Source organism: Vigna angularis, chromosome 11 (assembly GCF_016808095.1).
Source record: "Vigna angularis cultivar LongXiaoDou No.4 chromosome 11, ASM1680809v1, whole genome shotgun sequence".
NCBI lineage: Eukaryota > Viridiplantae > Streptophyta > Magnoliopsida > Fabales > Fabaceae > Vigna > Vigna angularis.
The window spans coordinates 7159992-7184116 of record NC_068980.1 but is presented as its reverse complement, the minus strand read 5'-3'; the positions used below and the strand labels follow the sequence as shown (position 1 = coordinate 7184116).

Here is a 24125-nt window from a genome sequence, read left to right as displayed (position 1 = left end):
ATAAGGGGAATCTAAATATAAGGGGACTTAGGAGTTACATACGAGAAAACATGTAATTCGGTCTTACTTACAAAATGAAAATGGAGAATAGAAAATGATAAATGTGAAAGAAATTTTGGTATCAAAGTAAGGGTGTTGGAGAAATGTAAGATTGAGTAATTATCCTATGAAACATGTTAAAAATGATATGTATGAATTTTTTATTCTAAAGCTTTTGATATAATAACTAGGCCAACCACATTCCTTTCCATATAATTGATTTTGTTTTCCATTTATTTGCATAAGATGAAAGTGCCGGAAATTGACACATGGTTTGTTATGATCCATTATATTCGAACCAACTCACTGATCACACATCTCCCATATTATTTTGATTATTTTACAATCAAAGGAGAGATGTTTAACACTTTTCTCACTTTTTGCAAACAACTTGCATAAGGTATTGCCTAAATGTATACCCTTGCTAACTTTGTCTTAATTGTCACCTTATCCATGGAGCACATTTAAGCACCTTAAAAATTTAAAAACACTACTGTCTTTCCCACCTATAATACCTTGCAATCTATTATATACAAAACTTATTATATATGGTATTTCTTCTTCCTCTGACCATACTCAGGAAAAAATAACAGTTTCTTTTAATCATTTGACCATTTATGATATGTAATACGTCATGTTTATGTATTTCTTTTCTCACTCTAGTCTAGCTCTTCTCCAAATTAAATTACATACTCTAGTCTAGCTTTTCTTGGTTTTCCATCCCTAGTCTTAATTTCCATTTTGCTAAAAGAACTTTGTTAAAATTTTCAATATCTCTAATACCTCTTGTTCCTTATATTTATAGAAATTTTCCTATGGATCCTATCCTCAGATACCCAACCCCATAGGAAGTTTCTTTTCACTTTTATGGACTCTTTACATATATTTCTCATGGTTCTAGAATCTCTTTCCATTTCCCTTGGTTTTCCACCCATAGCCTCCATTTCCATTTTGTTATAAGGACTTTGTTAAAATTTTCAATATCTCTAGTACCTAGTCCCATTGTTCCTTAGATTTACACAAATTTCTCATTTGATCCATGTTATCTTTTTATCCTCAAATCCCCAGCCTCAAAAGAAGTTTCTTTGTACTTGATGAGCTCTTTATGTATATTTTAAGACGTTTTGAAGAATGATAGATAACATAGGAGAAATATTCAAATGACTGATTTTATTAAGCATACTCGATCAATAAAGGAATGAGATTTGTCTTTTTAGCTACAAGCTTGTTTCCCATTTTATTTGTCATTTCTTGCCAAAATTGTTTTTTCTTTGGTTTCTCCCTATTGGTATAGACCTATGTACTTGAACCGGATTTTCATATATATTGAAATCTTTTAAAGATAATATAGGTTAATATATTTGTAGTTTCTTTTTGTAATTTTTTTAGAGTGGATAATTCTATATATATACTAAAATTATAAGAGTTATTTTTGCTATTGACTATTCTCAGGAAAATGATTGTGCAAACAAGTTAATTTCTTTAGGATTAAAAAATAAAATTTATTATAAATTATTATATTATGCAATCTATCTTTATTCTTAATATTTTTCATCTATATTTAGAGTTGTTTAGTTTCTTTTGAAATTGTTATGTATTTTGTGCATATATACGTTTGGTTTCTCTCAATGCTTTTTATTAATATCTTTCTTTTTTAATAATTTTTTTTATGATAACAAATAAGTTATGTATTTTTTAATGTAGTATAGCTTAGATGTCCTAATACATTAATTAGTATTATAAAAGAAAGTGAAATATTTTATATTTAATTTATAACAAATAATTTTATTATTTATTATTTTGAATTTTATTTTCTTATATAAATGTATTATTATAATAAAGAAAAAAAAAACATTCCTCGTGAAATCACATGTAATTTTGTTCACAAATGATTCTTTGAAGTTTTGCACGAAAATCTTCACTTATAAAAGTAATGAAACAAACCGAGTGTTTCATCCTAAAATATCTATAGAATAAGTAGCAGAAATATATAAATTCTACCCCTCACATTCAGAAAAGCATTCCAATGCCTACTCAAATACATTGTAGACTGATATAAAAATTAAAATAAATAAAAGTAGTTTAAGTATTGTCATCTACTATATTACCAACTAATATAAAATATATATTTATTAAAAATTTTGAAAATGAAAAAGTAATATTTTTGTTTGTTGAGAAGTTTTATAGCTAATTTCAAAACTTGTTGCTTTCTAAATGGAACCTCAATCTGAAATGATGTGGAACCTTGAGGTGGATATGAAATACTCTTTTAAAAACAAAGTTATACTATGAAAAACCTAAATCACTAATGCATTATTCAACTTATATTTTTTAAACTCAGAAATATAATTTATAATTAAATGTATTTTGCGAAAAACTAATAAAAAACATTTTAGGTAGGTTCTTACAAAAAAGAAACAGAGCGAACATTTAATTTAGGTCTGATAAATATAAATATAACCAAAAGGAGTATAAAATTAAATTCCTTTCATCTCATTGTTAAACAACATTTTATAATCAAATTAAAAAAAAATCATTATATGTTTTTAATCAGAAGTTATGATTAATTAATTCAAGTATTTGACACTGTTTTAAAATTTGGCTCGCACCTTATACTAAAATATAATTATACAATTGGCCTAAGTCACTCATTATATCAGAAATTAATCACAGCTAGAGAAATTAATCAACAAAGTGTATGATATGGACAGATCATGAGATGTGTTTATTAAATTGATGGAATAGGGAAAGACCTTTGTATTCGAGGACAGAGAGAACTCCTGAACAGAAAAGGGAAGGAGAAAAATACTTTTTTTATTCCCTTTAAAACAGAAATTACAATCGTATATAACCACACTCCAACATTATTCCCTAATGGGTAACAAACATGCACAACACAACAGTTTCTAGAAGTTTGCTGACTCAATATCTAATAATGAATAAAATCATCTCAGCCTGTGGGCTTGTGAGTCACACGTTTGGGCCTCTCCCTGTTAATGATACTAGTGCCTGGAGGAGTTACTGCAACAATACCCTCCCCATGAGATTCAACCTTGTCCTCAAGGTTGTACAAAGACTTCAGATCATCCCAATTTTCCCAAGATGTGTCGTCAGGGGACAGACCCAGCCATTGAACCAACGCCAAGCGGGATGACTTGTTATTAATGTCCTCAATTTTGAAGTCAAGGATAGCTAGTGGAGTGATGAGGGGGTGACTGTCAACGAAATTAGGTGGAAGGTGATCAACCTCAACCAGGGGAGGACCGACATGGGGCTTCAGACGAGAACAATGGAAGACATCATGTATTTTGGCATATGAAGGCAGCTCTAATTTATAAGCTACTGGGCCAATACGCATCAAAACCTTGTATGGACCATAGTAGCGTTTGGCTAATTTATGGTACTTGGAACCTAAGAGGGAAATCTGTTTGTGGGGTTGTAACTTGACATACACCCAAGAACCCACTTCATAAATCACGTCTCTGCGGTGTTTATCTGCGTACTCTTTCATGCGATTTTGTGCCTTGAGTAGTTTTTGTTGCAGCAGCTGAAGGATGGCCTCACGAGATGACAATGTTTCGTCTACGGCAGCAATTGATGATGACCCAACAATATAAGAGGGCAAGGAGGGAGGAGGCTTCCCGTAAATAACTTGATATGGGGAAAGGCCAGAACGGGAATGAACTGAGGTGTTATAATGGTACTCTGCCCAGGGTAAAAATTTGTACCAAAGAGAAGGTTTGTGAAAAATGAAAGCCCTCAAATATTGCTCAATAGTTCGGTTCATCACCTCCGTTTGTCCATCGGTTTGCGGATGGTAGGAAGAACTCATCCAGAGTTTAGTGCCACTAAGCTTGAATAAATTAGTCCAAAATCTGCTAAGAAAGATGGGGTCCCGATCAGACACAATACTCTTTGGAATGCCATGAAGCTTGCAAACCATCGAAACAAATAAGTCGGCCACCTTATAAGCAGTGAAGTGGGTAGGTAACGCACCCAAGTGAACCCCTTCAGAAAAACGGTCTACAACCACCAGAATCACAGTGTATCCAAATGAAGGAGGGAGACAAGTAATGAAATCCATAGACACATCTTCCCACACATTAGACGGAACCGGAAGAGGAGTCAAAAGCCCTGCTGGTTTCATAGCTTGGTACTTCGTTTGTTGGCAAACTGTACACTGTGATACATAGTCACGAACATCCTTCTTCATTGAGTCCCAATAAAAATTGGCACTAAGACGTTGCAAGGTCTTGGTGACACCCGCATGTCCCCCTGTATTGGTGTCATGAAACTCTCGGAGTATTGCTGCCTTATAACGAGAATTTGGAGGAAGCTAGATTCTTCCCTGATACAATAAAAATCCATCCACTTTCTTGTACTCGGTATGGGAAGAAGGGTTGGTGTCACATTTTTCCAACAGGGCAATGTAAGATGAATCACTCTGAAGCTCTTTCTTCAATTCGTCCAAGAAGACAAACTACGGAACCGTTAATATTAAACAAGAGGCCGACGTGGGATATTGTGATCGAGACAAAGCATCAACTACAATATTAGTGTTTCCCGGTTTGTATTGAATTTGGTAATCATATCCAAGCAACTTGGATAAATAATGTTGCTGATCAGGGGTTTGGATTACCTGTGACATTAATTCCTTCAAACTCTTTTGGTCTGTTTGGATTACAAAAAAATGGCCAAGGAGGTATTGTCGCCAACGCTTGACCGCACTGGTAATAGCATGAAGTTCCCTTAAATATGCAGGCACGAGCCATTCAAGGACAAAATACCTTACTAAAATAAGCGATGGGGTGGCCTCTCTGTAAAAGGACCGCACCCATGGTCGTGCCAGAAGCATCAGTTTGGACAAGAAATGGTTCAGAAAAGTTCGGCAATATTAGAACTGGAGTTGCTGTCAGTGCCTTCTTCAACGCATCAAATGAATCATGTGCTGCTTGTGACCAATGAAAATTATCCTTCTTAAGCAACTCGGTAAGAGGATGAGCAATGGAAGCATAACCCTTCACAAATTTTCGATAAAACCCGGTTAGGCCAAGAAATCCACGAAGCCCTTGAACGGATGTAGGAACTGGCTAATCAATCACAGCTGAAATCTTTAAGGGATCAGGTGATACTCCGCCATCAGAGACAATATGACCCAAATAAGCAATCTTAGGTCTTCCAAACTCGCACTTCTGAGGTTTCAAAAAAAACTTGTGCTCTGATAATATAGAGAAAACTTGTTGTAGATGGGCAACATGATCAGATAGAGAGGCACTATAAACCAATATATCGTCGAAAAAAACAATCACAAATCGACGTAACCATGGGCGAAAAATGTCATTCATGGTGGACTGGAACGTGGAAGGAGCGTTACATAACCCGAAAGGCATTACACAATATTCGTAGTGACCGTCATGAGTGCGAAAGGCGGTTTTGTGAGTGTCCTTGTGGTTTATGCGGATCTGGTGGAACCCGGAAGTCAGATTAAGCTTAGAAAAACACCGAGCATGACCCAATTCATCAAGAAGTTCATCCACCGAAGGCAGCGGGAAGCGATCCTTGACAGTAATGGCATTAAGGGCCCGGTAATCAACACGCATACGCCAAGAGCCATCTTTCTTCTTCAGTAATAAGACCGGGGAAGAGGATGGACTAACACTTGGTTGTATCCACCCATTGGCTAACAGCTTAGAGACTTGAGCTTCAATCTAAATTTTCTGGGATTGTGGGTAGCGGTATGGTCGAACATTGACCGGGGTAGAGTTTGGGAGTAATGGAATGAAGTGATCAGAAAACCTTTTAGGAGGGAGAGAAGAAGGTTCAGTAAAAAGGAAATGGTATTTGTGTAGGAGAAGTTGGAGTGGAATGTGTTCATGTGCGAGGGTAGGGAGGGGTAAAGATGTATCAGGTTGTGGCGTGACGCTAAGAGAGAAGAATTGTGCTGTAGGGTCTGAATGAAGGACACGTTTTAATTGGTGAAAAGAGATAGGTTCATGAGGGGAAATAGTCTGGCCCTTCAACACAATAAGACCATTAGGATGGTTAAACTGCATAGTAAGGTTTTGGTAGTCCATGAGAATTGGACCCAGTTGTTTCAGCCATTGGGCCCCTAAAACAATAGCAGACCCCGTCATTCCCAATATGTATAAATCCACCTGAAAATTATGCCCCTGTATCATTAATTTCACCCTTGTACATACTTCAGTGCATGGTAGAACTTCACCGCTTCCTACCATAACTTTCAAAACTGAAATTGGGCTACGAGATAGGCCCAAAAAGTTAGCCACTACTTCTTGGATGAAATTATGGGTACTGCCCCCATCAACCAAAACTGTTACCTGAAATTGGTCAATCTGACCTGAGACCCGCAGCGTTTCGGGAGCCCCAAAGCCCGACAAAGCATTCAAACAAAGTTGGGCCTGATTCGGATCATCAGTGATAACGGGTGAAACAGGATCTGGTGGGTTGGGTTCCAAAATTGGAGCATGCAAAGAAGATTTGCATGAGTCATTATCCTCTTCAGCAACCAACAGCATGTAACGTGCAGGACAACGATGATTGCGTGAGAATTTTTGGTCGCAATTGAAACACAAACCACGCTCTCGTCGATCAGCCATCTCTGCCTCAGTTAATTGCTTAAAGCGTGTGCGCGGAGGGGGAGCCGGTAAGAGAGGTGGCAACTGCTTCAGAGGAACTAAAGGTACCAGAGGAGTAGTGGGTGACCGGGTCAGCAACGACAACGGTCCGGGACCACTACGCTGTCGAATAAGACGAGTTAGATCCTGAAACTTTTCCTCATGAAGACGAGCTAACCCAGAGGCTTGAGAAAGCGTTTGAGGCTGTTGTGAAAGCACCTCACGGCGGATTTCTGGTTTTAACCCAGAAATAAAACAGCTCAAAAGAAATTGGGGTTGCAACCCAACAATCCGATTAGCAAGAGTCTCGAACTCACTCAGATAAGCAGCAACAGAGGAAGTTTGAGTTAACTTGAAAAGCTTACCTCGAGGATCATCGAAAGCGGTCGGCGCAAAACAGATCTCTAAAGCTTGCAGTAATTGTGGCCAAGAATGAATTTGTCCATTGCGGTACATCCACTGAAACCACGCAAGAGCAGGTCCGTCGAGGTAGAATGACGCGACAGTGATCCGTTCTTCCTCTGGTGTGGAATGATAGTCAAAGAACTAACAGATCTTGAAGATCCAACCATGGGGGTCAGAACCATCAAAACGGGGCACATCCAGCTTGAGAAAATGCCGATGATTAACAGGTGAAGAAAATGGAAGAGGAGAAGGAGGTGGAGAAGGGGGATGGTTTTCCAGGGCGGAAAGGCGGAGATTTAGGTCATCCATCTTGGAGATGACAAGAGACATGTTATGGAGCATCTCATCCATTTTTTCCGACTGGGTCTTCCGAACGAATTCCGCCATGGAAGAAAGCAACAAGAGCACCAAATGATGGAATAGGGAAAGACCTCTGTATTCGAGGACAGAGAGAACTCCTGAACAGAAAAGGGAAGGAGAAAAATACTTTTTTTATTCCCTTTAAAACAGAAATTACAATCTATATAACCACACTCCAACATTATTCTCTAATGGGTAACAAACATGCACAACGCAACAGTTTCTAGAAGTTTGCTGACTCAATATCTAATAATGAATAAAATCATCCCAGCCTATGGGCTTGTGAGTCACACGTTTGGACCTCTCCCTGTTAATGATACTAGTGCCTGGAGGAGTTACTGCAACATAAATACAAGAGAGACACACTCAAACATTGAGAATTTTTCAATGAATTAACTTACCATTCATAATCATAATTATTTAGTTGAACAAATAATAATAATTATAATTATAATTATATCTATCTATATATAATTTGATTATCATCCATTAATTCGAACAATATTAACTTATTAATTATGAATTTCAACTGATTGAGAAGATATTTAATGTTCTCCTCCAAGTGATGTATTATGAGATGTAATCATCATTTGGTTGAAAATTTCTCCAATTAATGGAACTCTTCTTTTAGAAAATAATAAAGTTAAATAAGTTTTCTTGTCCAGTAATTTATCATGAAAGAGAGTAACTACTGATTTTGACAATTGTGATTGATGATTTTAATGATATATCTTGATTATATAATGTTTTTTTTTTACGCTTGTTTAATATCTTTTTAAATTATTTAACTAATGTTCTAAAAATACTTAAAATGTTTCTTCTTTTTTTTATATATTTTTATTTGCCATGGACTTGTGTTGGGCTTGAAACGTTGGAAATTAAAACCAACTTTGCTTTTCGCACCTCCTGTGTTAATAATAATACACTTTCTTTCCATTTCCGTTATGTTCAGTTTTTCTGTGTTCTATGAACTAGTTTATGGGGAAATCTATTTCTGAATGTTGGTATAAGTTTTTTAGAATTAGTTTGTTGAAATATTATAATTGTACAATTTAAAAGCGAAAAAATAATTTTAGGTGTAGGTGGAGATTCTAGACTTTAATTTGCAGAATATTATAAATACATATTAAAAACTCTATTATGGAATGTATATATATATATATATATATATATATATATATATATATATATATATATATATATTTCTTTTTTTTTTGTGTTTACATTTCGTAATGTATTTACAATAAAATTAGATAAGAAGTGACTTTTTACAATACTATCTTTTATTTTTTTTATCACGTAGAATGGAAAAGAGTGTGAAAGTGTGAAAAATAATAGTCAGTGTATGAAACTGTGAATGTAGAGTAATGAGTTATAGAATGTTGGGATCAGTTCTAGAACATATTCTGGAAACCAATGCATAATGACATTCAAAAGAATTGGTAATTGGCCTGGAGGATCTTTTTAGAGATGATGATTCAACATATGCAGATGATGAGGGTTAGTGAAGATGGTAAAATTGAAGAGATCTTGAATGAACCTTTGCCTCAAGGTGAATATGTCAATGACTCAAGTCTTTACAAAGGCAAATTGTTTAAAGGCAAATGTTTCTGATTTTTTCAATTGGAACTACAGTAGGAATGACAGAGAAAAGGTTGGAAGGTTGGAGTGAGAGAGATGAAAGAGAAAGGATTGAGAGGAATGAGAGAAGTGAGTAAGGGTTTGGGGGGTTTCTTTTTTTTTTTTTAGTTTTGAGAATGAAAATTATTAAAATACCCTTAACCTTAAAACTTAGAATCCATGATATATATACACATTGCTAAAACGTACCAACTGAAAAACAGGCGTACGCGCGTTAGCAAACCCCATATATATATATATATATATATATATATATATATATATATATATATATATATATATATATATATATATATATATATATATATATATATATATATATATATATATATATATATATATATATATATATATATAAATATATATATATATATATAAATTAATTAAGAATAGAACTTATTAGAAAATAAGTTCTTTTGGATTTATATATACAAGCGCAAATACAAGTGTTACGTATTTTTTAAATATTTATAAATTATTTACATTTTAAAAATGGTAATTAAAAAGGGAAAATTGATAAAACATAAGAAATATATAATTATAAATAAAATAAATTTTAGTTATTCAAGTAAAAATATTATAAGTAATATTGTGTAAATAATTTTATTATTATGAGTAATTATTTAAATATAAAAAAGTAATTATAATGATAAAAGAGTAATTATTTAAATTTAAAAAATAATAATTAAAATTCTAAAATCAGAAAAATAAAATAGGAGACTAAATAAGTGTATCCTTAGGTTAGTTATATATATATATATATATATATATATATATATATATATATATATATATATATATATATATATATAATATTAATTTTAATTATAAAGAGCAAAATAGTAATTTATATCTTAATTTATTAAAATATTTTTTTAATATATTACATACATTAAATCTTTCATAAACTTTCATATATTATATCCTTACGCCTCTTCACTTTCAAAATCGTAAGAAAAACAACAACAAAATTAAGTTTAATTTCATTAATTCATTCTATTTCATATTATTTTTTTGATAAAAACAGAACCTAAGTGTTTTAAGTGACTTTCGTCTCGCAAATTGAATCCAAAAGAAAAAAAGTATTAGAGTAAATATTCACATACTTAACTACTAGGTTCCTTTTAAATGTAGTTTAAGTTTATTTTAGAAAAAGTAAGAAATGGAATAAATGTTTTACTTGAATAAAATATTTAAAATACATTCTTTATCTTAAATATTTTCAATTTTACAGCAGAATAAATTATATTTAAAGATTAAAAAAAATAGTTAATTATGATCTAGCTAAAGTGTTTGAGGAATTTTGTAGCATAGTAGCCAAAACATTTAGAAGTGTATATCCCCTTTGACAAAATAACTATGCAAATTGAAAATAAATCTTTGCTTTAACTTTTTCTTTAATATTAAAACAATTTGCGAAGAAATTTGTGATAATTATATTTTTAAATTAAGTTAATCTTTAATATAAATAATAATAATAATAAAATAATAATAATAATAATAATTTTTTTATCAATTAAATATTTTTTCTTTACCCAAATTCTCTTAAAAAACAACAGCGAAATATTATTACTGAGTTACAGCGTGTTTGAAGAAGAAAAGAATAGGGTTTTATTTTTCTTTGTTCTAAGGGAGTGTGTCCCAACAAGAGAAGGAGAGAACAAGAAAAGAGGAAAGATGAGTAAAGAATCAAGACCGGTGCCGAGGAGAGAGAGTCCATGGGGAATCACTGGAGACAATCATCCTGAACCCAAAGCTCACCGTTGCAACGACCGTGTTGAGGATGTTATCCAGGTTTAGCTTTTTCCCCTTTTCCATTTTCAAGTTTACCTTCACTACTTCTCATCGATTTCTTCATGTGATTCGGGATCTGTCTTCACTTTTTCTTGTTTTTCGTCTGTTTAATTGGAACATTCTTTCTGTTATTATTATTATTATTATTATTATTATTATCTATAGGTCCTGAATAAAGGCGGTGAATTGTGTAGGCTTGCTTTGAGGGAAACCCATTCAAGACTGTTCCGGGACCTTTCAAGCTCTTCTGGCAGTGCATGCGTTCAAAACCTGGGTCAGAATTATCATCTACCTTGCAATTATATCTACTCTCTTCTTTTAAGATAATTTCATTTTATGAATTGAGCTTCGATCGAGATATTATTGTGGGTGGATATAATTTGGGAAGCACAATGTGACAAGGGACATGGGTATGACACGATATGGGATAGGGAAATATGATACATTATATTAGACATAGCGCAGATGTAAAACTTTCTATAAAATACGAAAGAGAGAATCTGTGGTTTAGAAGTGAACTCGAATTGTTTTAAGCATAATAAAATAGTTTAGGTAAAATTACATTGACCCTTTTGTTAAGTTTCCTAAATAACGATCATACCCCTCTAATTTTTTACAACACTTGTTTTCCCTGAGATAGCACCAGAACATATGACCATCCTCCAAATCTCATAAAAAACATGCAATTAATAGAGAAATGAATGGAATGTAAAGAAAGAGCAAAGGCATTACTTGCAAATTGCAATACTAGCAGAACTCTTGAGAATCCAGGAATGCATAACATAGCTCCGCGTCTGTAATGTACAGCTGCTTTTATATTCTCTGGAATTGTAGGATGATGAGTTGTAAAATAAGTCTTTGAGTAAGTACCTTTCAATTGGTGGAGTATATGATCTTGCAGGGGATGTGCCCAAACAAAGAAGAAGTGAATGCTCAATGTAAAAACTAGAGAGTATGATCATTAGTTGAGAAGATTTTAGGAGATATGAGTGCAGTTTTCCTTATAACTCATCATTTTGTCGCATTACTTGATATTCTCTTCTGAAATGGCATACAAATTTAAAACATACAAGTAAAAGGATTAAACACAACTAGGAACTTTTTAAGTGTCCGTAAAGTGACTGACATATGCTTGCGAGATAAGTGTGATTATCAGTTACCATTATTTCAAAACCTATGGTTATTTTATGTTGAATATATATTAATTCAAGAATAGTTCTAATAAAGTTACTAATCATTCTCATTTTCGTTTTCTCGTCATGTAATAGTTATGAAAGAGTTACTTATTAGATATACTTGATTCCTTAGAGATTCTTGCAAGTAATTTGATCCTTTCCATGTACGTGTATGAGTTATTATATTCTTAGCAACATCAGTTCTTGAAACATTGGGAGGCTTTGATAGCAAAGAGTACTTCATCCCAGTTTGGGGTGTTTCTGTTTATGTAGGTAGATGGGAGATAGGAAAAAAAGAAAATGAAGAATATAGATTGATCTTGGTTACTGGACGTTATATAGATTTGAACCTTTCTACCGATAATCATATATCCTAAGGTCCCAATGAATTAGAGTAGTTTCTTGAATTGAATTGGAATGTATACATCATAACATTGGCATCAGAGCAAGGTTGGCTCATGTAATTTGTAGAATAACCGTAATGTAAAGGTTTCTAATGTGATGCTTATTAAATTATAAATTTATTAAAGTTATGGTAATTATTGTACAGTTATTAATTAAAATCAATTCCCTCTCTTCTCACTTTATTAAGGGTATTATGGTATTTTAATAAATATTTCAAATGGCTACCTAAGTTACAATACAGTTCATCTGTGAATGAGAGAGGTTACGTTCCTGAAGAAAAAAAAAGGCAAGTAACTTGAAAGAAGAAAACATTCTCCGAACACATTTTATATCATCAAGAAAGTCATCAAAGGAAATATATAAAGGGAAAATATGCATCAAGAGATCTTTTACAATAGATCCAAGTAAATTCTTGAACCCTTCTAACATATAATTTTGTGAGAATCATAGACCATAGGTCCCTATGAAATAGAGTAGTTTCTTTAATTGAATTGGAATTTTCCCCAAATTGTAGAAATCCTAATTTTAAAATTATGAAATTTTGTGGATTGCATTTTGCTGCAACAATTCTTCGTTTTTATTAGTGGTTGCTGCATTTGTAGATCTGAATGCATTTGATTGAAGATTAAATGGTCATTTATACTGTTACAAGATTCATGCAAATTGAATTATTTGAAATAGAATTAAATGCTTTAAATTGAAAAGTGCATTCTCTTATCCTGACACGCATGGTGTTTTGCTTCATGAAGTAATTATATGTAATTTCTAGTTTCAATTGGATGAAGGAAAATTGAATTCTGCTACTGTATTGTGAGTTGCAATTCCGATTGGAATTGAATTGGAAGGTGAATTGCAATATAAGAATTGAAAAAGCATGTTCACTATTACGTAAAAGTGTCACTGTCAATCATGACCATTTGTTTTTAATGACATTGCTACCTATATATATATATATTTGGTTATGGAATATTGTATATTAATTTAGGAATTAATGGTATGATAGATCTGTAATCTCCAAAGTGATTAAATCTTTTTGTTTTAATTAATTCCAACGTAGAGATGATTTTATTTCAATTAACCTATAAACTAATTATTTATAATTGGTAATTAAAATCTAAATTAATACAATATTCCATACCAAATATATATATATATATATATATATATAGAAAAGGGTAGCAATGTCATTAAAAACAAACATGTGGTCGTGATTGACATTGACACTTTTACGTAACAATGAACATGCTTTCTCAATTCTTATTGCAATTCACCTTCCTATTCAATTCCAATTGGAAATGCAACTAACGAATACAGTAGCAGAACTCAAGCCATCAAGTATTGGGACATGTGGATTGATCTTGGATATAGATTTAGATTGGTGTCTCTATGTACCTGGATGTGCTAGAAGTTTAGTTTCTGTTGCAATGTTGGATAAATTAGGATTTTATTTTAAGATTGGACACAATGTTTTTTCTTTATTTAAAGACACCAGTTTAATGATGTAGTTTCATACATCCCAATTTAATTCAAGAAACTAATCTATTTTATAGGGATCTATGATTCTCACAATTATATCGTTAAAAGGGTTCAAGAACTTACCTGGATCCATTGGAAAGGATCTCTGGATGGATATTTAATGTGCTCCGTAGGATGTTTTCTTCTGTCAAGTTACTTTTTTTGGTTGTTCAGGAATGTAATCTTTCTCGTTCACATAAGAACTATAATGTAACTTCTAGATAACTTTTTCTAAATATTTATTAAAGTACCATAATATTCCTAATGAAGTGAGAAGAGAGGGAATTGATTTTAATAACTATGAAGTAATTCCCATAACTTTAATATATTTATTACTTAATAATCATTGCATTAGAAACATTTACATTAAAGTTATTCTATAAATTACATGAGCCAATATTAGATTAAAATAATCTAACAAGAATTACATGTCTTACGAATGAAAAGAAAGTGATAAGAAAATGGGGTGAAAAATATGATGAAAGAGAAAGTAAGCATTTGAGTATGATTATTGAATAGCAAAGGGTTTGCCCTTGTAAGGATTAAATCAACTGCTGCTTGGGGTGGCTCTACAGTGAAGATTAATGTTATTTTAATGCCTTGTCATGGCTTTCCTTTCCCCATACAGTTTTTCTATTACCTTGTTAACCGTGTGACGTTTATTTTGTGGCTTTTGCAGTGAGGAACCTACAGAACCATATACTTATCTAGATTTTGATCCTCCAAAGAGAGAGGCGAATCTTGAGAAACCTGATCAGTAGTGCCACTTTTATTTACAACTGCCTTAACAGCTTTGGCACAAGATGGTCTTGTAGTGGTTTTCAAAATTTCCTTCCTTGTGGATGTTTTATGAGAAGGAAATATGTAACTAAATTGTTTTTGTTTCTTACAATAAAACAGACGTCCTATGCCTTATTACTTAATAAGAAATCATGGCTAGTTGCGTTCTTGAATAATTTTCATGATAATCGATTGGTTATTTGTTTGATGTTATGACATCATTAACTAAAATTATGCTGGATTGGTTTTAATTTTCAATGTAATAGAATTTGTATAGCAACAAAACAAGAGATGAAAGGAGGGGAGAAAATGGGGGAGGAAGAAAAACTTGTGAAGAGATTGACTGATATCTATTTATTCCAAATTCAAAACTGAGATTTAACCTTTAAATATAAAATAAGAAACCAAAATAAGAATGAAAAGTTAAGCAAGGAAGTCAGAAAACTATATATAGTCTTCTTTCCTTGCCTTTATTTTATGTTATTTATTTAAATTTTCTGGACTAAATAATACTTGACAAGTGAAATCTACTTACTGTTAAAAAATATTCTTGGTTGTCAATTTTGATATATTTGTATGAATCACGTTTATGAATTTTAACCTATAGAAATTGTACTCGAAATCTTACTAAATCCTTTTTCATTGAATAAAATATGAATAATGGTGTTGGTTTAATTAAAGAAGCTAACGAAAGAGTTGGTGTAGCTAATTTGTTCGTTGTGGGAGAGGTTTATATGGGATGGGACATCATTTCTTCATTCAACAAATAATATCCATTCTTGATAGCAGGAAATCTGTTCCCCATTACAATGATTGAACATGTGATGTCTCTGTTGTAATTCAATTTGTTGCAATTCAATTTATCTATCTACAACTTTGCATACTCAGCAATACTTTCTTTTTTAATTTATAAAAGAAAAATAATTAAACTAGTTCCTTGTAAAAAGAATTGTAGGGACCATATCATCATAGAAAATTTTCTTCCAAGAGGGTTATCACGAACATTTTTTACTGAATATCTTAATGCAGTAATACTTTTAAGATATTCTTCTGTAAATATAAAATTTATAGTAGTAACAAGTTTTTTGAAAAAGTAGTTTAATAATGAATTAAATTGTTAAGGTCCTAGTGAGCTTCTGAACTAATTCACCAAAACTTTTTTTATAATTTTTTTAATACATGTTATGAATGTGAAGTTTTTGAAATTTAGAAAGTAGGGAGGTAAAATTATTTGCGAGAGTTGTTTACTATTTATAAAAATACACTATTTTAATTAAGACACTAGATTTACACTAATCTATCATGTATTTCTTTTATTTTGAAACTTGTTAAATTAAAGAGCACTCATTAGAAATAAATTTTCTGTCCTGCTTTATTTTTTATTTTTTAATTTGTATCGTATTCTCAAACATTTAGATGTTAATTCAGTCATATTAAAAAAAAAACCGGCAACTAGAGCAATAAACGTTTATGTTTATATTCATGTAAGTTTTTTTTTTAAATTGTTTTGTTATGATTTTTTTTCTATAAAATCATTAAAAATAATTCAAATAAAAATTTTTTTCAAACAATTTAAAAAAAAAAGAATTTCACAAATAAAAAGAAATGCTTTTAAGCACAATTTAACTAAGAAATTTTTTAATAAAAAGTTAAAAACGTATTATCAAATACTTTAAGAATATTCATGTAAGCAAAGACGATATATTTTGATTACTATTTTTTTAAAAAGATTACCTTTGTCGAGTGTCCAACAAATTACACTATTTTTATACATAAACCCAATAATAACCACACTATTATATTAACTCATTTTTCCAAGTCTGGAGACCATCCATTTAACTCGTTCCCATGGGAAACATGTGCAATGACCACAATGATTTGATGAATCATTTTCAGTTTTCGACTACAAGCTATGGGCTCCACATCGTCTATCATTTATTTAGTGCGTGTACTAACAATATAAAAAGTTTTGCAGGTTTGTGAACTAAGAATTTTGTGATTAGTTTAACTTCATTTTTCAATAAAATAATTCAAAAAGTGAGGACCAACTTTTGAAAAATCTTTCCTCCTTAGGTCAACTAAGTAAAGGATAATTTCTACTCACAAAGAAAACCTTAAGCCTAGATAATGTGTGAACTTGGTTGGTAGGGTACAAAGATTCTCCTACAATGGGAGACATAAAGATTATATAATTAAACTTTAATTGGCTGCATTTGTTTTCTTCAAGAGAAAATACTTTTCTTAAACATCCCAATGCTATAAATATGACATAATAAAACAATGATATTTGAATTTATGTATTTTTTCTTTTTTTCTTTATATATGTTGTTCAAAATTTTTCACTTTTACTCATAAGGACTTACATTCATATTTAAATTCTCTGAACAAATAATACTACTCTTAAACCATTATCTGAATGAAAACCTCTTATTCATGAACAAGTTGGAGACTTAAAAAACTGTTGTGTATGAAAGTAGATTTGTCTAACTCTAGTGTATATTGGCCTGAAGTAGACCGTGATTGTTTATTTTCTCTGTATATATCCTAGCAATCTCACAGGCCAAGGTACCTATCCAAGAAGGTAGAAATTAAAGTATTTCAATGCTGACAAATTTGTGTGACTACTGTTATTATGGTATGGCCTAAACAAGAGAAGTAAAAGAAGAGGCTACAAAAATATACATGGATACTTAGGCGGATGAAGAAGATTGGCCATCTGAGCTCAGACTGCGTCTTCTTTTCTTACTCTTCTGCTTAAGTATCTCTTTGATTTCTTTTTCTTTCTTATCCACAAAATAAATCAAGTCTCTGAAGCTACTAGTGGTTCCGAAAGGTCCTTTACCTTTAGGCCTGTCTGGTGAATTTTCCTCGTCATGTTGCTCAGGTTCTGGGCTGAATTTTGTGTACTGAAATAGAACTCTAATGAAGAATGCAGTCAAAGCAAGGAAACATGCAATGCCACAAACCAGAAAGAGACCCCAGAAGCTACTCAGAGATAGTTGGTTTAAATCCACATCACTTTCTTGTGTAGAACAATCCTGTTTTAAGAGCCATTTGTCATGGATTTTTTGCAGGTCACCATTCTCTGAGAGTTGAAGAATGGCAGTTGACATGTCAACAGCAAGGGGAGAGTCCCTCTGGAATGCCTGTTATCATAATGGTATCAAATAAGAGATGAATATGAGTTTTGTGTAAGGTATAAACAAACACTAGAATACTCATAGTAAGAGTATTCTCCATATTATTGATGAATATCTAGGAATGTAAACCTTAGACTTGATAAGAAAGATACTTACAAATCCCCAACCACTTTTAGTGAACTCCTGCCCAACGGTTCTGAACTTGCAGTTGGTATTTGACATTAGTATTTCAATATAAGGAAGCTCATCAACAACAGCTACAACCCCTCCATCTTTTGGTCCACGCTCAAGAGCATCAATGTATGCCTCCATATTTTTCAATGTAACTATCCTTGATGGTTGTATGTTGAGTTCTTCTGTCAAATACTTTCGTGCAAACGACCCTTCTTGAATTCCAATGGGTTGATTGCTTGAGATCAAGCTGTCAATTCCTTCAATCTGTGATGACAGTTGCTGCACTGTGAGGATTGATGTTAAGCTAGCTGTGTAGCTTGAATTGATAATTAGCACCACAAAAAGCCATATGATTAGAACCAATCTCCCAAGACCACTCACTGTGTTCTCTCCTACACCAAGTAAAAACAGGAAAGTCAGTCACAAAATATGGACTGTAACAAGCCAGAATTGAAGTTATGTCGTGAATGAGAATCTTTGGGCACGTACTGTGTGAGAAAAACATTGTTGAGAAACTAAACCTGCAAAAGAGGAGCTTATCTCAGAAAATGTTGAAGTAAGCCATGCATCTCCTAGTACTATGCATGCTATGCGAGGGTTGGAAAATCAGAAGGAGACACATTTATTCCAAGACATTCTTTCAAAAGAAAAAGAAAAGAGAGGTAGATATGAAATCATATATTAACCTCAATTCTAACTAACAAATTACACTCCCCTATAACCCTATTCAGTGGCTGCAGTATGTTATGATAAATGATGATTGCATTGTCAAAGAAAACCTGCGTCAGATTCCAAAAGATTGAGCTAAGGGCCATGAAATGGTCAGAATATACTAACCAAAAGACTGTCATGAGTTGTTTCTTTGGTTTACCACGGAACTCCGGATTGTGCCGGTGCTCAAGAATCCATACAACGGTTCCCACAAGGATAAAAAAGGCACCAGTAACACACCACATTTGAGGAGTGAATGGCTTGAGGAAAGACCAAGGACTTGATTTGATCTCCTTGACAGGAACAACAACAACCAGGCCTGATTCTATGTAAGGTTGTGTAAAATCCAAAAACCTTGTCCTGTTGGGGACAATTGTAACATCACCAACAGCTGCATCATAGTTCTGAAGAAGTAAAAGGCCAAATTAACATAGCTAATTGGAACACAAAAATGTATTCTACAATCTAGATACTACATGGAAAAAACTATAGAAGCCTATTAGGCTGCAAAGTACTTTTAGAACCTTACATTTAGTGCAACTTGACTTGCAAGGTCATCGTAGCTAGGATTTCTATCACCAGGTCCAAATAATATGTATTGTCGCGGGACAGGATAAGGCAACAAGTTTATGGCAGCTTCAAATACATCAATGCAATAGCCTCTTACTCCAGGGGGGTTCTTGTCTTTAGAAACAAACTCTAAGTAGCTTACTCGGTTAGGCACTGCAATTCTCAGTGGCTTTCCATTGTTGGGAAACACCCATCCCCTTGGTTTAGTTGCAGTTTCTCCAGGCCAAATAACACCGTATAGTTGCTGGCTGCTTGTTGAAGTGTTAGGTGGCTTCTTATACAGAATTTCTGGAGCCACAACTGAGAGACCTGAGTAATTAGACCAATAACCAATTCTGCGCATTCCAGATCCACCTATGTTCAAGATATCATATGCTGGACGAATTCTATTCCTTTCATTATCAAACTGAACTAGTCCTGTCAGACCAGTGAAATTGGTTCCCAAAACTGTCTGCAGAAAAGTAGGGCCTTCATCAAAAACATGAAGTGATTCTAAATGCAGTGTGCTTCCATTTGTGTCGCTTAACTTAGGGTCAGAGGAGAAAGATACCACACCACCTTCGTTTAAAAAAGTATCAAGAGCCCGGGCTACTAACCAAACTGTATCATATGCATACACTGCATAGGAATTGAAGCTTGGAGTCTCCTTGTTTCTCAGTCTCTTCATTCTGGAAAGAAAATTCTTCTTTTCATTAGTATCAGGAGTGTGATGACGTAAAGCCAAAACCCCTTGTAGGAGATTCAATATCTTAGGATCAATTGGGTCTAATGAATCAAGTGCTGAAGCAAGCGAATCTGTTGCAATCCATACATAGCCACTGTCCATCATTCCCAGCTTCTGAGCAATAGAAAAAATGCTCAAACCAGTTTCAGGATTAACGTGCAAAACGAAGACCCTTGATTCCATTAAGTTCACTCCATTTAACAAGTCACTGATGTCTTTCCTGGGTGCTCCAGGAGGGAATGCAGCCTTGTAAGAGATCTTGGCACGCTTTTTTGCTAGAGCATCTCCAAGTACTGAAATTCCATTTCTTCCATTATCATCATCTACATAAATGGCTATTATCTCCCTCCATCTGTAATAATCAACCAAATCTGCAATTGCATACATCTGATAATAGTCACTTTGGGTGCTGCGAACAAAATATGGGTACTGAAGGGAAGATAGAGAAGGGTCTGTTGCCCCAAATGAAATAAGAGGGACATGGAGTTCATTGACCACATGAGAGATGACATGGGCTATTCCTGAGGACTGTGGACCAATTGCAGCAATCACTTCATCCTCCATTAACTGCAAAGCTGCATAAATTATCAAGAAAAATCAATGAAGCTTGTTCACCTCTTTTCCACACTTCCAGAGAGGGGACTAAAAGAGAGAATGTGCAAATATAGTCTTCAAAAATTCATCCCTAAATTCTGTCCCAATATCTTTGCAAATGGCATAATATGAAGCTAATGAACTTAGTCAATTTTTTCCCACAAATTAAAATCAACATATAAACCTCAGTTTTTGGAACATTATAAAAAAAGTAGCTGTACTTAGTTGATTTTAATTCGTTTGAAGTTTGATTTTGTGTTCTCTTCTTGTTCTTAGTTTCACTTCTAAACATGATTTAGCAAGATTGATAAGAACCCAAGTTAATGTGGAAGAAACTGAATGATAGTCTTGAAATGAAAGATTCTCGAACATGACAAATCAAAATGTTACATTGTTGAATCATACACAGAATGAAACATACCACGTGAAGGTAATCGGAAAAATCAAGAAGTTTAATTTGAAAATAAATAAACTCTTAACAAACAAGGCCTCAAATTGAACAAAGAAACAGCACCTTGGTAGCTTCATAGATTCAAGTTTTGATAAGTACCTTCCATTGTTCCAGCAAAGCCACTGCAATTTGTATCATGCAAAGCAGCTTCAAGTTTAATGCCAGGGAGAATGCTTGAATCAGCATTAACATCTTCGAAAGCAGCCACGATTGCAGGTTCAGCCGATCTTCCAATTATAGAATCAAGACTGAACAGTGCTCCAACTCTGAAAACTCTCGGTGTCGAAGAAGTAGAAGAGTTTGTGACATTAGTTCTTGTCCTTCCCACCACTGCCTGCGTCTGAATCCACAAGAACAAAACCAAGAGAAACAACACCCTTCCCACAAAAATTCTTCCATGACTTTTGACCCACATCACCTCCATCTGTGAGAAAAATCCTCAAAGTTCTTCAGTTTAAAGCAGCATCAGAACTCACCACCTGTCACGTGCCAACCATTTCATCAGCAGCACATGATAAGGCAAGAATAACCATAGCTGGAACTACCCAAAAACCAGAATCTTTTGGTCTTAAAAGTTAAAATCAAACCATTCCTATTCCTGAAGAAAACATAAACACCCCCAGAAGACTAGTAGTTTCAATTCCCAACAGGAACAAGCCATATGGTACTATCAGCAATTTGGATTATAAAATTCAGATATTCACTTACCCAGATACAAATAAAGAATTCTATTATCGTATCCAGAACTTGTATTTTATTAAATTTATAATAAGCAAATCAAGGTCAGAACTTCTAAGGTGAAAACCACCACTGAAGCATATAAAAAAGTTGATTTGTTGGTGAAGACAACACCCACATGCCTTGTTTCTTGAGAATATCAAGAAAGAAACAAAAACATTATTTTATAATATAATATAATATGATGCAAGAGAAAGCACGAGAGGAAGACAATGGACATGAGAGTATCTAAGATTACCTCAACACCAAACTTAATGTGTGAAAGCTTGCCGTGTTGCAACAGTTTTGAAGACTTGTTATATATGATCGAAAGCATGTGATTGAAGACTGAAACTTCCCTCTTCACTAGTAAAAAGAAGGAAGCTATTGTGTTTCACACTGAAAGCAAAGAATCACAGTGCCTTCAAGTTTAGACCATTAACTTTGTCTTCTCTCCGACTTAATTTTCAACAAGTGTGTTACAAAATCTTTGTCTTCTCGTGTGACAGAGTCATAACCATGATATTTCGTGAATCACATTTTTTTTATTATGAAAAAGTGTCGGGATAAGTTCATAATGCTGGTGACGGCATCTCTACAAAAAATAACCACATCAACACCTCCATTATATATATATATATATATATATATATATATATATATATATATATATATATATATATATATATATATATATATATATATATATATATATATATATATATATGCATATGCTGCTAATATTTTTATTAGCACATGTTTTAATCAGGGGTACACATTGTCGAGTGTGACCCAACAACACAGTCAAGACTATATCATAAAGGAAAATTATACTGAGAAACTAACAGTAAAGATAATATTTTTTAAAGGAAAAATGTATGATAATGAATTTTAAAAATAAAGAAAAAGTATCACATTCATTTTCTTAATTAAAAAATTACAGTGATAAAAAGTTTTCAGTGTAATTACTGTTATATAAATCTTACATTGATGATAATCTAAAAATACACATTGTATTAGTAGTACAAAAAATGTGGAATGTAGTTTAAAAAATCTATGCAAACTAATGTTGAAAGTAAAAATTGTTGGTTGAAAATTTATTACGAAATTTAGAAATTACTGCTTTCGGCGTCATCAGCGAATGTGGACATCATAAATGAAAAGGTTGAAATTCTTTCTATCTCCAACTACTTCCCATCTTGGGCGCATTAATTTCTGATAATTTTTATAAATACATATCACAATTTTTAAATAGTAAAATAAAAAACAATTGCTTGTAATGTATCATTAAGCTAATTGATGTTTAAAAAATCCAGTAACTTGGTTTTATTAAATTTGGGACCAAAAGAATTAATTAATGCTTTATCATATCAGTCCGATCTCATATTTTTTTTTTAATAAAACTATTTAATTTAGCGACGTTCTCAAAATTTTAATTAACTTCAAGAATGATAAAAGCGTATAATTATCTAACATGAAAATGATAGTGCAAAATTTAATCTCAATACATTAAAAACATATATGATAATGGATTGGAAAACTATACTTAAAAAAAAACTACGAATTCATTCATCTTTGACCAAATACCATTATTGTAATTAAAATAAAATACCCTATTTAGTCAATGCTTTGTTCTAATGAAAGAACATAAAACACTTTTAAACAACCAATATATGATAATGGTGTTTACATAGCAAAATTCTCTACTAAACTTTCGCTGATTTAACAAGTATTTGATACATATCCACTTTACATATATAATCATTTTTAAAGGCTTAGAAATGTAGTATATGGTAAGAATATTATATTGTATTAAACATAATATCTTACTCTAATATGCTAAACTTTAATAATTTTTTTATTAAACTTTAAAAAATATTTATTTTTTTATTTTTGGAATTGATTCCTAAAGCTTTGTACATACTAGTTGGCCACCGATCCCAATGGTTGTATAGATGTGTTAAAGTTGATGAATAATTAAGTTTATATTTAGTTAACTCATTTCAATCTTAATTTTTTCTAATCAAAATCTTCTTGAGGAAGCTTTTAAAAGCAATAATTTATTTAAAAAGTGATTATTGTAAAAAATGGCACTAATGACAGTTACTCCAACTAATACGTTTCTAACTGGGGCATCTTTTTCTTTTTTATTTGCTTGTTCGATTATAATACATTTATTTATAATATCTCTGCTTTTTTAAGTAAAGTTGATATGTGTATTCGCTAAGGACATAAAAGGTGGGTTACAAGCTCATAAATATATTTTCAAGCTTTTGGTGAAAGAAAGCTGAAAAT

At 32.6% G+C, this 24125-nt stretch overlaps 3 protein-coding genes across 4 annotated transcripts; 1 reads left to right on the top strand and 2 right to left on the bottom strand.

The window, feature by feature from the left end:
* Positions 1-5747: 5747 nt before the first annotated feature.
* On the bottom strand, positions 5748-7466 carry LOC108332889 (uncharacterized). Its single transcript, XM_017568187.2, has 2 exons — positions 7244-7466; positions 5748-7195 (listed from the first exon to the last, which is right to left on the bottom strand). The coding sequence occupies exons 1-2, from the start codon at positions 7464-7466 to the stop codon at positions 5748-5750; spliced, it is 1671 nt and encodes a 556-aa protein (XP_017423676.2).
* Positions 7467-10665: 3199 nt separating this feature from the next.
* Positions 10666-14925, top strand: LOC108332510 (uncharacterized). The gene is made up of 3 exons (XM_017567808.2): positions 10666-10874; positions 11069-11148; positions 14649-14925. The coding sequence occupies exons 1-3, from the start codon at positions 10758-10760 to the stop codon at positions 14728-14730; spliced, it is 279 nt and encodes a 92-aa protein (XP_017423297.1). The 5' UTR covers positions 10666-10757; the 3' UTR covers positions 14731-14925.
* A 2149-nt stretch (positions 14926-17074) lies between these two features.
* On the bottom strand, positions 17075-22325 carry LOC108334433 (glutamate receptor 3.4). Of its 2 annotated transcripts, none has more exons than XM_017570274.2 (7): positions 22090-22325; positions 21213-21592; positions 19304-20643; positions 18901-19178; positions 18553-18584; positions 18046-18455; positions 17075-17895 (listed from the first exon to the last, which is right to left on the bottom strand). In XM_017570274.2, the coding sequence occupies exons 2-7, from the start codon at positions 21535-21537 to the stop codon at positions 17440-17442; spliced, it is 2841 nt and encodes a 946-aa protein (XP_017425763.1). In that variant the 5' UTR covers positions 21538-21592; positions 22090-22325; the 3' UTR covers positions 17075-17439. The 2 variants fall into 2 exon arrangements, with proteins under 2 accessions (XP_017425763.1, XP_017425764.1); XM_017570275.2 differs by lacking the exon at positions 22090-22325 and adding an exon at positions 21822-22036.
* Positions 22326-24125: the final 1800 nt, after the last annotated feature.